The following is a 14,587-nucleotide window of genomic DNA, read 5'->3' as shown; positions in this document are numbered from 1 at the left end:
GGGGGAGGCGGGTGGCTGGCAACTCACCATTTTATAAACCTCAGTAAAGAACTGTACAGCAAAAATCATCCATGGATCATAAACGTGAGGGGAGAGTTGGATGAGGAATGAGATCTTCGCATGGTCCCCAAGTGTCTCCCACAAATTGCTTATTAGTTGAAAAGGAAAACATTAACTCTAAGAAACATTAGCACCTTGCCCAGGTGATCAAGATTAACGTCACCGATGAGGGGCAGAGGGACACCGTGGCCTCCAGATGGGACAGCCTGCAAAGGACCTGGCCTCAGGGAGCCATACTCTGAACCCGATCATAACAAAACACCAGGAAACACCAAAATGAGGTGCATTCGACTGAAAGAAAAAGACCTGCCTTCTCCAAAAATGTCAATGTCACAAAAGACAGAATGACTGACGAACTGACTCAGATTAAAGAAGATGAGAGATGTGACGACTAAATAGTGGAACGGGACTCTGGCCTGGACCCTGGACTGAAGGGGTAAAGGTGTCATGACAGACGTCACTGAGACCACAGATAAATCTGGAATGTGGGCTGCGGGTTAGATTAAGGCATGGCGCCCGTGTTCCATTTCCTGACTGGTACCTGTCTTTGTTCTTCGGAGAAACATCCTGACGTACTAAGGAGACACAATATGTGTAACCTCTGCTCAGGTGGTTCAGGAAACAAACAGCGGCATATGCGTGTGGTGGCAAGATGGTGACATTTGGTGACTCTAGGTAAAGGACACATGGCAGTTCTCTCTGCTGCTCTTACAACTTTGCTGTAGGTCTGAAATTATTTCAAGAGGAAAAGCTCCATAGAGGGTACTGTTTAGTTTTGGTTGTTACCGAGCATTATAAAAGTGGCGTCACATTAAATCTATCACATGATCAGATGTCACCAGGAGCACGTATCGGGTGTGAGGTCACAGTGTAAGTAATGCATGTGTCTCTCCTCATGCTTGAAGAAAGGACCTGGCCGGAAAACTGGCTTCTCAGCAACAGATTCAGAAATTACTGGGATTAGGTTCGTCCATCTGAGCGACGCTACAAATAAAGTCCCAAACCCCTTTCGACCAGAAGAAACCTGGGAGCTCAAAAGAAAGGTCCAACCAAGACGCCTTCGTGGGGCTGCTGTGTTTTCCCTGTGGCCGCCCGTGGCCGCCTGAGGAAATGAGATACTTACTTCCAACACCCTTCACAGCCCCCGGGTTCTGAGAACACAGCCATGTCCTGCACCCCAAGGCAAGGCGGCTCCTGCCTTTTTTCTGAATTTACACGGAAGGCAACTGTGACAGTCGGGTCTGTGCCTCTCAGCAGCCCGTGGAGAGATCCCCGGGGGCCGAAACCCGAGAGGAGGGGCTGCTCGCCCTGCGTCAGCCCATCGGTCATCACAAAACCGCCCTCGGCTGAGGGATGGGTGGGGGCTGCTTGCTTAGAGCGGTTCCCATGGGAACACAGAGAGGGGAGACTAGAAAGCTGGGTTCGGGGCTCGGAAGCCTGGTGTTGAGTCGTGACGGTTCCAGTGCTGGACGTGTCTAACTCTCTCCCTGCGTCACAGCCCAACGAGTCTTTAGGAATGTCAGTCACGGATGACAGGACTCAGGTGTGTCCCGTCTCTGGGCTCTAAACTCCTCCCACTGGAAAAATGACTTAAGTCCCATTACGAATTGCATAAGCAGCCGAGACAGGGCTGGCGAGCACACCCTGCCACCCGTGCCAGCACGGCACTGGGCACCGCGGGAAGACGGGAAGCGACGGGCCACACTGAATCCCCTGCCCTCGGTGGCTCCCACATGACCGGCGTCTCTGTGGGAAGACCGAGAGACACACCTCAAGGTTTTTAGCAAGTCTGCACAGCGGCTGCAAATTTATCTCATGGAAACTGTGTGACAGGGTGAGATGCCACGACAGAGGGACTCAGGGGTGACAGGGACCGGATGGGAAGCAGCAGCCCACAGCGGGAGAGGGCACAGCCCGCCCCGGCCAGAGGCCATCCCTTCTGATGCTCTGGCTCGTCTCTCTCACCCGACTTTGATGCCCATCTGTGCAGGCGGGGCTGGGCGGGACCATCGTGGGCATGTTCTAACCGCTACGGCAGTTAGTCCAACGTCACTGCTGACGACAAACCCACCTGGGGATAGTAGGAAGTCCAGGCCCCAGTGAAATGACCAGGGCAGTAAAGATCCCTGGTTTTAGCAGTTCTCAAAGTGTGGTTCCTGGACGGGCAGCACCAAGATCCCCTAGAAAGCTTGTTCTAAATGCAAGTTCTTGGGCCCCACCTCAGATGACTGAATGAAACTCTCTGAAGGTGAGGCCAGAAATCTGTTCTAACAAGCCTTCCGGGTGATTCCTGCGTGCGCACGCGTGTGTACGTGCACACACACGCACCACAGCACTGAAGTCTGAGAAGCACCGGTTCTGACGTACTTATCTTCCTCCTCGACGTGAGGGGTCAGGCAGAAGGCACAAGCGTCCACACCTGCACGGCCACAGGGCACTCTGTGACCAGGCCCGGCCTGGAGCCGCTGCTTCCATGGGCATCACGACCTCAGGCTGTGTCCCCTCTACCTCCTAAAGTGGACAGGGCCTTGGGCAGCGTGGGGCCTCGGATGGTCTCTCGGGAGCTCACCTTTCCTCCATCATCCCTTAAGTCTGGTTGCCTTAGGCCTCACGCCCTGCCTCTCCCTGCCCTGGGCCGTGCCTCCTTCCCTGTCCCGCTCTGACACAGACCCGCATCTCTCCTCTCGGCTGTCACCTGGTCCCGAGGCCACCACGGGTCAGAACCCTCGAGGAGGAGCCACTGCTGCTTTAGCCCCGCTCCTTCACCCAGCCCCTCCCCCTGGCTGGGTGGACACTTGGACAATCACTCTCGTCTGGTCCCTGAAGTCATCAATTCAATCTTACAGAGCAGTGGTTCCCAACCTTTGTGGCACCAGCGACTGGTGCTCCTACGAGAATCTGATGCCTGAGGATCTGAGGCGGAGCTGAGGCGGTGATGCTGGCGCTGGGGAGCGGCTGCAAATATGGATAAAGCTTAGCTCGCTCACCTCCTGCTGTGCAGCCCGGTTCCTAACAGTCCATGGACCAGCACTGGTATGTGGCCCAGGGATTGGGGACCCCTGCCATAAACCACAGACCTCGGGGAGTTAGTTGGACATGAGAATAACCAAAGCCTCCGGAACGTGTGGCTGTGCTAGTGAAGCACAGTCTGCACCCGCACTTGAGAGAGTCCTACGACCACATCACAAAGGGCACCCACTGCCCTCCCCAAGTCCAGGCTGCCGACAGCTCTCACCGGGATCGCCACAACCGTCCCACCTGCTGTCTTTACTTTGTCTTCTCCCTCCAAACTCAAACCTATCACGCTTATGTCTAATCACGTCGCCCATCCCTGGAGGCCCTTCAGTGCAGGGGTCTGGTGGTAGCCAGTTCCCACCAGCTCACGAGCCCGTTGCCTGAGCATCTCTTCTCAGCTCCAAGGTCAGGGGTGTCAAGCCGGTAGCTTGAAATTATCTGTGATGGGAGTATTTACACCACAGTAATGGGCAGATGTTACCTATCAGAACCTCTCCCTCCTGACTCTCAGAAAACTAGTTTATCAGCATCCCTCTGAGTGGTTCCCAAACCTTCCTGAATATTAGGGTCTTCAGAATGTACTAATGCCTGGCTCTCATCCTCCAAATTGTGATTTAATTGGGATGGTATGCAACCAGGAGTTTTAAAGCTGCCCAGGTGATTCTAATGTGCAGCGAAGTCCGGGCACCACTCCTTCAGTGGCTCCCGGGGGAAAATGTAACCTCTTGAGCAGAATGTACAAGGCCTGACTCTCCAGGCTCACCCCCCACCATGCCCCACCTAGGACTGCAGGCGGCCAGGCCAGGGCCTGCTCTGCATACGCTGGGACCTCAAGGGTGGCAACGTCTGCATCTCTGCTTCCCTCTGCAAGGCCCGCCCTCTGTGTCTGGAAATCCCACCCTATCCCTCCCAAGTCGGCTCAGACCCCCGCCCCTCAGCCCGGGCGACCAGCCCTCCCCAGAGCTGTCCATCTCACAGGCTCTGGTCACACAACACTGTAGTGTCCTGCCCCCTCCTCCCCAAAGGCTGTATTTGACATCGGGGCTCTAACTCATGTCCCCACAGATGCTCAGTGAGTGTTTGCGGGATGAATAAAGGGCTTACTTACTCTGGGGTGTCTATGAGGACTGGGACATGCAGCAGCCTGGGAGACTGACTGGTCCTTGTGCTGTGTGCTGACAGAGATGTGAGGACACTGTCACTACACCTCACAGTGTCCCCATGGAGACTTAGGGGGAGTTCTTACCCCACTCTCCGGCTTCTCCTAATGCAACTTGTACTTTTGCCTCCTAGACGCTGTAATTGTTATTGACCATATTAACAGCTACCACGTGCTTTCTAAGTTCTAGGTGCTGTGCTAAATTCTGATCTACATCATGGCATTTAATCCTCTCCATAACCCTGTGAGGTTGGTATGATGGGCCTCGTGTTACAGAAGAGTAAACCAAGCTTAGCGAGGATAAGAACTTCTGGTTTTTTTTTTTTTTTTTTAAGATAAGAACTTCGTTTTTGAAATAACTTTTTTTGAGATACCCTTTAGAGATAACATTTTTCTGAGATAAGAACCTTTTTTTTTTTTTGAGGTAAGAACTTTTCAACAGCACGTGGTTCCTAAGTGGGAACCAGGACCGGGAGCCCAGGTCCACCTCACTTCAAAGCTTATGCTCTGAGCACATGACAAGCGATCCTGTTTCTGTGACGGCTGCAGTGAGCTCAGGAGCTCTGCACAAGCACGCAAGGCCCGTGGCCCAAAACGGGTACCGGGAGTTTTAAAGCTGCCCAGGTGCAACCTTGTCTTGGCCTCAGGTCACTTTCATGATAGATGTTTTTTCCCCTCACCCCAACCTCTCATGTTTGAAACCGTTGTTCTAGAAGCTGTCTCACACTCTGGAACGAAGAACAATACAACCCCAGCAATGAGCACACAGAGCACCATGCATCCGAGAGCTCGGAAAACGGTCTCTGACAGGGAGGAGGCGACTGTGGGCAAGGTGGGAGGAGCAGGGGGACCCACCTGCTCTGCCTCCTCCTCCAGCTGGCTTCGTCAGACAGCGCTGCTCAGCTCAGAGCTCGCTCTCCTTGCATGTGTCTGTGTCTGCCTGTCACCAGGGAGGAATATTCCTAAGTGATGAGGGGGCCAAATCTTCAACAGACCACCAGTATGTGGCAAATACGCTCTATAACTAACTCCACCAGGACAGCGCTTGGCTTTAAGGGTGAAATTTCAACTGTACAACCTATTTACTAGGTAAAGATGAAGTTGATAAAGGCTCACTGCTGTTAGAAATGGCCCCCAGATCTAGGAGTTTCTAATGAAGGTAGCTATCCTGTGAATACTCACAGACAGTTCATCATCCCACAGTCCTCTGTGCCCACCCCTGGCCCCTATGCCCAGGCCCCAGGCCCCTGTCCTCCATCCCCCATCCCCTGTCATTGGCAGGGCTCACTGGTTCGCTGGGACAGTTCACAAGAGAGCGACATTACAACTTAAAACGCAAGCTATTCACCCCCAAACATCTGTACTTTTCGTCTAAGTAAAAAGGAAGGGGGAAAGTTCAAAATGGGGACAAACAAGTAGAATTAATCCTCAGGCTTGCGATTTATATAGTTCAGGGAGGGAGACCATGGACCATGAAAGCTGCCCTCCTGGTCCCCTATGAAGATGACCTAATCTTTCTTTGATGGTGGCTGGACTGAGAGGGTGCACACGGGTACTAGACCCAGGGTTGGCAAACCTCACCAAGATTAATGAGCACAAAGCCTCCGGAAGCTTAGTTTGAAGGAACCACGAGGCTCTGGAGAAGCACAAGAGTTATGATTTAAAAGGTGGTAAAGCTGCCGAAAAGCGAGCTGTCTGTCCTTTCAGACCGAGGGACGGCTGTTCCATGCGGGGTTGGGCAGCGTCAAGGGAGGGTCAAATCGGAGATCAGGGTTAAAAAGGGGATGACCAACGAGTTTTGTTTTGTTTTCAAAAGAGGGAGACCAGACCGTGAAGGGTCCCAGAAGTGTGACTGAGGATGACCGAGGTAGCTGGGATGTCCTGGAGAAGGGACCACGAGGCTGCTCCGGGAAGGCCTGAGGAAGCAGACCTACTCGGGGCCGCATGACCTGGACAGAGCGCACTGCAAGGGGGGACTCGCCAATAACCGCGCACACCCCAAAGCACGTCCCCAGTCCTGGCCTCGAGCTCAGCGTCTAGAGGCCAGCCTTTCAGGGTTCTGGGAAGAGGGGCCCCTGAACGGGGTGAGGGGGTGACATGGATGAATTTCAGAGCGCCCTTCCCAAATTCTAAGACTCTATCACGAGCATCCTCCCAATTTGTGGGCTTCTTACAGTTTTTTACGTGAAGCATAACGTGGTCTCCCTCCTTTCCTTTTGGTAATCTACTCGTTTGATTTTTTTTTTTTTTAAGTACAGAGTTCCCCGCGTTTCAGAAGGAAACTTTCAAATCTAAAAGAAATCAAGTTTCAAAAAACCCTTCTGGACTGTCTAGAATAGGCCAGTCTGTAGGGATGACACGGAAGAGCTGGCAGGGAATGGGGGTGACCGCTAACTGGACAGGATTATCTTGCTCCAATAAACGTGTTCTAAAATTAAATTATGGTGATGGTCACACAACTCTGTAAATGCGCTAAAAACCATTGAACTGTGCGCTTGACGTGGGTGAAGTTTATGGAATGTAAATTATATCTCAGCAAACACACATACTCTTTTGGGACACACTCCAGGGGAATTTTCCACGTTATAATCATCCTCAGGAGTGGTTCGCCTGCCGCCATTTAATGCCACCAGCTGCCCTCATGCATCTGAGTCGTTCCCTTCTCATGGAAAGACTGAGTGTTAATAAACCCTCCCCCACCCAACAACTCGGAGCAAAAGAGAGCCTCATGCCCCTACCTCTAAAGGCTGACGTGGTACCGCACCACGGCCGTCAACTGCAGCGTGATGACAGCCATGAGGACCAGGCGCCTACAGCTGACACTGGGTCAAGTCAAGGGCCACGTAAGACCCAGTATGTCAAACACATCCAAGAGCCTCTGCAGTCACCAGCTGACGACCCAACTGCTGTCACTTTGAGCCCTCGGTAAGAAGAGAAGTGACAGAGGCCCGGGCAGGCCCAGTGCACCAACGTCCCCTTGGGCCAGGGAGGGTGATCTGGCACTGCCGCTGGGCATCTCAAGTGCAGTGACCCTGCTGGGAAGAAACTCACTGAATGAGACAGCGCCGTTCCACTGACGACAGACGTGTTCCTGGAACACGGCGCCACAGCCCGAATTCCTCCGGAGACAGAACGCCAAATACCTCTGCTCTGACCAGAGCCCAGTTTTGGACGGCAAGCTGTATTTTTAGAAATCACAGGAAAGCTCTGTGCAAGTCTCACGTGGCCTCACAACAGGCGCCTGCAAATGCCAGACCTGCCACATGGCCCTCAGGGCCGTTCCCCGCCTCTGGGACGGTCACTGCTCTCACAGAGCGTCTTTAAGCACATTGTCAATGCCGTGAACTTGGGGTCTAACTTAAGGGAATTCCACTCGGCCGTACTGTGTGGTTTACTCATCAGCAAACACCTTCCCGCTTCACTTGAGCCAACAGTGAGCTCACAGTCAGAAAATTACACAGTGTCTATGTTTCTCTGTGCAAACACCACACACACGGGCACATGCCCACACACACTCACGTGCACACTCGGACAGCTCAGTTCAATCCAGCTGGGCTGAGGAGAAAGACCGGAAACTGTGCCATGAAAGACATGATTGAAAGCAACAAACCACAGTTGTTTGACGAGAAGGCAGACAATAACACACGTGGACGTACTTTGTCTATCACCCACCTGAAGCCCGGGCTGCTCCCAAAACAGCGGGACCGAGCCTCTGATCTGGACAAAAGACGACACGCCATCATCCATGTAAATCGTCTGCAGCACAGGGAAACATAAAGAGAAAGTCTTCTTCAGTGAAACCGAATGTCCTGGGCCGGTAACGGGATCCGGCCGCCTGAGACCCGACACCGGAACGAAGGGCACGGGGCGGACTTCAGGCCCTGGGCTGCCCTCCCCCAGGCCGCCTGGCGCACTCGGCATGCTGGCTGCTGATCGGCCTCCGCGGAGCCTGGAGCAGGCCAGGGCCAGCCAGGGTCTGCGGCAGCTGGCAGGGAGCTCGCACAGCTCCACGGAGCTCCTGAAAAGCCACCACCCCGTTTCAGGAATAGAAGCAAATGTGCTCCAGGATTTAACTAAGACCGTCCTTAGAGCCCTCTATTTTTACCTGGTAGCTAGCTAAGTGGCAGAGAGCGAGTGGAAAAAGGCTGACTGAATGAAATGAACAAGCTGTAGCCAAAGGCACAGAGGACCGCACGAATCAGTCCTGCACTGGAGAGTGCAAGTCAAGACTCCACTTGAACTTGTGGTCGGTCCCGGTCCTATGCCACTATGTTCTTAAACATGCCACCAAGTCAACACATGCAGCACAGCGCCCACCAACTTCCAGCGTGGTAGCACCCGCACGGAAACAGATGATACTTACACACTGAAGACCATTGTCCGCCCCGCACCCCCACGCACAGTTATTCCAGGTATCAGCTCCTCCTCTGCCTGCAGGCCCCCACTGACATTGTCCTGCAAGGGAGTTAGTTCTAAAAGGACAAAAAGCACGGTCCGGAGCATCACGAGGGAGAGGCTGTGGCAGTTCTCGGATGCACTGCCCTTTATCTGCGTAACCCTACCCTGGCCTGGCAGGGCTGGCCGGGGCGATGCTGCTCCTTTCCAGTCCTCACCAGCCTGCTCCCTTACAGGGCAGCTTTCCGCGAGGCTAGATCACGCTCAGATCACACATGCATTAGTAATTCTGCAGAGGAGGACCTGAACATTAGACCCGCAGGCTCCCTGGACTACAGGAATTACACGAGCCCGGCAGCTGTATTGTTGAGCTGACATTCTATCCCTTAATCTCCAGAGGGAAAAGGCACTGGGTTAAGAACCTGCGGTCTGTTTCCAGACATCGACTCTCAGCAAGCTGGTCACCCTCCGTTGTTCTACTGCCAAAATCGGGAGAAAGTCGTAGGTTGTTTACACCACTGCAGGCAGAGCTGGCTCCGTGAGGGCACGAGCAAACGACCGAGCCACATGTGTGGGTGCACAGTCCGGACTGCTCAGGAAGAAACCAAGCCAGCCACCCTTCCCCTACGAAGACCGCACTTGACAGCGCCTAGGGCCCGATTTAGGCTGTGGATCGTTACCCGTCACCTTAAGGAGCACATGCTAACAGTGCCACTTCTGGCCTCAGACCTTGCTGCTCTTCAGTGGGAACTTGGGTGGAACCAGTTTCAGAAAACACCTACAGCTGTCTCAGTGCCCCGCAAACCCCCACTTCCGGCAAGAAGAAAAGGCGCCTCCAAATTTCTCCTTTCCTCCCTCCCACACAAACAGCTTCTGGTTCTGTGTCTCGTCCTCTCATCGGGACCGACTTTGTTTCCAAGGTGATAGCTGATCATCAAACGCGAGTGACGGAAATATTGTACTTTCTGGATGAGAGAACATGGGTTTTAAACGAGTGGGAGATTCGACGTCTCACCTCGCAGATGTGATTTTAACACAGGGCATTTGGGGTCCTTGTGGGAGGAGACGCAGGACGGAGTGTGAAAGCAGGTTGGCACGTGGGCTTTGGGACAAGACCAGCCCGGGTCCCACCGCTGTTTGCATAGCGGGATGACCCTGGGGACGTTCCTGAACCACTTCCAGCCTGTTTCCCTCTCTCTCGGTGGCATTACTGTCACCTGGTCACGGGGGGAGGGGTAAATGAGGGAGTGTGGTCTCCTCAGGCCAGGACAGTGCTGCCCCGTGAGTGTGGGTGACAGAGAGAGGCTGGGTAGGATCAGAGCACGGGGGTGCCAGGGTTGAGGCTGGGGAAAGAGGGACCCCAGGACAGGACAGAGAAGATGTTGGAGGGTGACACAGAGCAGCAGAGTGTTCCAGGAAGGAGGGCGTCCACTGTGACAGTGTGGTGGCCCGGCCAGACCAACCTGGGACCCCCCCTGGACTTGGCAACTCTGAGCAGCCCCTTTCACAGAGCTCTGGGAGCAGAAACCCAACCACCACGAAGAGAAAGGGACAGAGGAAGACTCACGGCAGGGTGGATGCGCTCTCATCCGAGAGCCTTTTTGCTGAACTCCTATTTCCGGATGAGGTGTTTATAAACCAGCCCTTTCGAGTCTGGTTCCTGGAAGGATGGACAGAGTCGCCCTGACCTCCCTGGGCACATCGGGGGCTTCCCTTCAGCAGTCAGCGCTGTATCTGCTTTTCCTTTTGCTGGTAGACTGAGGGGACTTTATAGGTTTTGCTTTTCTGCATAGTGAGTCGTGGCCACAGAGCAAGCCCCCCAGGTGTGACTCAAGGCTTCCTCCCAGGGAAACTAAGATGCTGTGTCTACCTGCACACACAACACACACGTACACACATATGCACAACACACATGCACACACCACACACACACACACACACAAAATGCACAAACACACTGTGCATGCACATACACAATCCTCCCACAAACAGCCTGCCTTGGAGGAGAAAGACTGCTCGCTCCCCTCAGGAAAATGTTAAAATAAGGCAGAAGCGCACAGTGCCAACAGCACCTCCTTTGCTGGCTCCGAGCACGGAGAGCACCAGGAGAAGCTGGCTGCCTGCCGAGAGCCCCCGGCAGGAAACCAGGCTGCTCTTTGTCTAGTCCCGTCGTCGTCTGCTTGAGAATGATGACACACGGCAGTCACTCAGCTGCCTTTCTGCATGAACCTCAGGACTTCCACTCCCACATGGCTCAGGGCTGGGGTCTGAGGAGTCTCCGTTCTGCAGCAGGGGACCCCGGCCAGAGGTGACCTACAACCACCAAGACAGCCGAGCTGCCCCAGCCGAGCCTCCTTCCTGCTGTGGGCTCAGCACCAAGTTCCCCACATAGCCTGCCCGTGACACCGTCCCGGCCCCGAACTCACAATCACGCCTCCCACAAACTCGAGGGAGCGGGATAAGCCATCAGGTCACTGCGGCCCACACGGGCCGCACCTGACAGGGTCGCAGGCCGGTTCCCCTTGTGCTCACTGCGCGTCCACGCTTCCCCGAGCTCAGCCGACGCCCGCGGGCTGAGCATCCTCCCCGGGCGCCAACCCCCGACTTAACCCGGTGATCTCACTTAGATGCGGAATCTAATAAAATAAACGAACAAAACAGAACCGGACTCATAGGTACAGAGAACAAACTGACGGGTGCCAGATGGGAGGCGGGTCGGGGGGCTGAGTGAACAAAAGGGGATGAAGACGTACAAATGGCAGCTATGAAACAGTCAGGGGACGTGAAGTCCCTGTGCTCTACTTCGCGTCCCCGTGACTGCTTTATACCGTCAGCAAAGCTGCAATAACCGCGTGGTGTCGAGCGGGTACGAGATTTACTGAGGTGATCGCTTTGCAAGGTATATAAATGTCTAACTGCTATGCTGTACACCTGAAACTAGTATAACATTGAACGTCAACTGTAAGTGAAAAAACTAAAATGAAAAACAAAACAAAACACCTTCCTTGGCAAGTGGTGGGGCGGGGGGCGAGGCACAGCTGCCACGTGCCAGGATCGATGGTAAGTACGTATTCCACGTAAACACTTTCTTGTTAAAAAAAACAGCTTAGATCAACCTAAGCGGCTCTGTTGCTCCAAAGTGCGTGACAAACCGTCCCGTTTCCGACAGAGCCGGTGGCACTCCTGTACGAGTGGGTGACACGGAGTCCCTGCACCTCTGGGAGCAGCTGCTCCGTCAGCCATCTCTGCTCATCCCGCCTCGGGAGACATTTCAGAGAAGGAGATGGTGCCCCTGCAGTGCACACGGCCGGGTGGGCTGCGGGGAGGGGCTGATCCCCCCACCGGGCCACGCTGGATCCCACGGGTGTCACCGGGCGTCCCTCAGCAGGACGCTTTCCCAGGGAAGCACACGCCTGCATGCTCTCTTGGATTCTAGCTGCGCTTCCTGTCCCTCTATGTGTCCCCGCCTGGCACACAGGCCCCTCTGTGCCCTCCCGTGCCCTGCTGTCTTCCCCGTGCAGCTGGGCGCTGACTGTGGGAGGCATCCCCCGAGGGCACAGCGCCTGCCTGCCAGGCCAGCTCATCCGTCTTGTTCCTGCTGAGTCCCCACTGGGCCGGCTCACAATTAAACTCGGCTTAGGGACCCCGCGTTTGCTCCCGTGTTGCCAATAAGGACACCCTGTTATTGGCTCTGGGAACTGAGAGCCGCTTAGGTTGATCTCTCCCACATACCCTGGTGGGCATGCTGTTTGGGGGGGCTCTCTGCTGACGTCAATCAGCCTGGACTCCTATTTCCCACAGCAAAGAGCATGTGGCCCATCGGCAGTAGCCTGAAATGTACGTGCCCCACAAAGAACTGCTCTGGGTGCGAGGCCATGACCCTCCGTCCCTGTTATGTGTCTGGTAGGAAGGAAATCACTGTGGGGTCACGTTGCTACCTCTTGGCCTCAGGCAGGGGCCATGCTTGCAGCTGCATGCTGTCTCTGGGGGCTAGCATATTTGGAGCGGATGGGGGCGGGGTTCTGGCTGCCTGTCAACTCGTCTGCTGCTCCTAAGAGCCAGGTAAGGGTGAGGGCTTCATAGAGGAAGCAGCGCCATCTGACCCGGAGCCCAGAGGAGGAAAAGGGAGGGAAAACAGGGAGGAGGACGGCCACAAAGGCTGCAGGAGCCAAGAAATACCTCCCCATTTCCGGTAAGGGAGGCAAGTGGAGGCCATTTAAACAGCATCAGGGTGTGGGCCCCAGGAACCAGAGGGACAGGCCATTTCTATTTGTAAGGCCTTGCTGGGCTGCCTACAGGGTGTAAAAGGGGACAAGGACCCTATCTCCAAGCCCGAGTAAACTGGGCACACAGGAGACAAAGGCAAGTCACCAGGCCTATGTCAGTGAAGTACCCAGAACAAAGACCTCACCCCTGGTCTGTAGGAAAACGAGAAAAGCAAAGACAATAGAGAGATTTTCATAAAGCTTCATGCGCTGCATTTGAACACAGGATTATGTCCTCGTTATGGATTGACTTGTGTCCCCCAAAAAGACGTGTTGAAGCCCTAACCCCCGGCACTCTGGAATGCAGCCTTATTTGGGAACAGTCCGTGTAGATGTAATTAGTTAAGACGGGGTCACGCTGGAGTCGGGTGGGCCCTTAATCCAACATGACTGATGTACTTGTAAAAAGGGGACTCACATGGAGGAGGAGGCAGAAACCGGAGTGATGTTGCCACCACCTGGGCCACCAGGAGCTGGAAGGGGCAGGGAAGGGTCCTCCCTAGAGCCTTCAGAGGAAGCCTGGCCCTGCCATACCTGGATTTTGGATTTCTGGCATCCAGAACTATGAGATTATAAACTTCGGTTTATAATCTGCTACAGCCGCCAGAGGAAACTCCTCCCGCCCCCTTACGTTTTCCGAGCAAACGCCTGTCTTCCAATAGAGGACAGTAATGTGCAGTTGATTTTCCAACGACGTGCTTGATAAGATACAATAGATGAGACTTCAATTAAAAAAAAACAAAAAACAAAAAACGGGTTGAAATCCAAAAATCCAGGGAGCACCAAAGAGGGACCGTCGGCCTGAGCGTGGACGGACAGCCAGGCGGAGGCGAAGCGGGCCTTGCTCCAGGGCCGCCCGGGGAAGCCCCTGGAATCGGGCTCAGTTACCAGGTCCCTGGGCTCTGGGAATTGGATTTGTACAAACAGGCTCTGTACCTTTGGCCCCTAGTTCCTGGCACAGCACCCGGCCCACCTAATAAAGATTTGTTGAATTAACGAGGTGATTCAAAGGCTAACGACACGTGGATAAACTGGCATGGAAAGAGGTAATGAAGGTGGCGCATGAGAACAAAAGACAGTAATTTTCGTTGTGCGGAGAAGAGCGAGAGAAACGCAAGCAGCCTCCGTCTGGGGGCCGCATTCTGTCATCTTTAACCAGATCTTTATTTACCTGCCTCGTCTGTACCCAGGAGAGCAGACAGCGTGAGAAGTCACAGGCAAGAAGCTGGCTTTGCTGCTCATCTTCAGGTCCCCGTTCCAACATCCTCCCCCTCAGCGTCTGACCCAAGACGACCCGCCTGACCTTTGGGCATCTGAAAGCGGGCGGCGGCTCACACAGAGGAGGAGGCTCCCATCTGTGCTGAATTAAACTGGCTACAGTCCTTGTAGGAAACCCCTCTCACAGCTGCAGCAAGGAGGGAATGCAAAGCCACATTGCCGCTAAACACACACAGGTGTTTGCAGCTCGATACCCACGGCCATACTGCACCTGTGCCTTTCACGGGGCTTTCCCTTCTTATAATTTATCCCACCTGTTAGTCTACACGGTGGCACTATCCACCAGATTGCAAGTTAGACAGAAGAAAGAAAAACAGTTGTAAGACAGCATCTCTGGGAATGAGAACAGAATTTAGAAAACAAATCAATGAGAAATTAAGCAGATGGTTATAGTCTGCAGCAGCTGAAAGCTGCT

General features: G+C 54.1%; 1 protein-coding gene across 1 annotated transcript in view; it reads right to left on the bottom strand.

Moving 5' to 3' along the window:
* SYNJ2 (synaptojanin 2) overlaps positions 1-14,587 on the bottom strand; it is a 95,438-nt gene that overhangs the window by 41,969 nt on the left and 38,882 nt on the right. Inside the window, exons 5-6 of the mRNA XM_039873936.1 lie at positions 7,692-7,990; positions 6,987-7,056 (exon numbers count right to left, since the gene is read on the bottom strand). Of these exons, the coding sequence (XP_039729870.1) occupies positions 6,987-7,056; positions 7,692-7,990 (369 nt within the window). The remainder of the gene's footprint in view (positions 1-6,986; positions 7,057-7,691; positions 7,991-14,587) is intronic.

This window comes from Pteropus medius, unplaced genomic scaffold (assembly GCF_902729225.1).
Source record: "Pteropus medius unplaced genomic scaffold, Ma_sr-lr_union100, whole genome shotgun sequence".
Taxonomy (NCBI): domain Eukaryota; kingdom Metazoa; phylum Chordata; class Mammalia; order Chiroptera; family Pteropodidae; genus Pteropus; species Pteropus medius.
The sequence above is the reverse complement of the archived record's forward strand: the minus strand, read 5'-3'. Positions and strand labels throughout refer to the sequence as shown.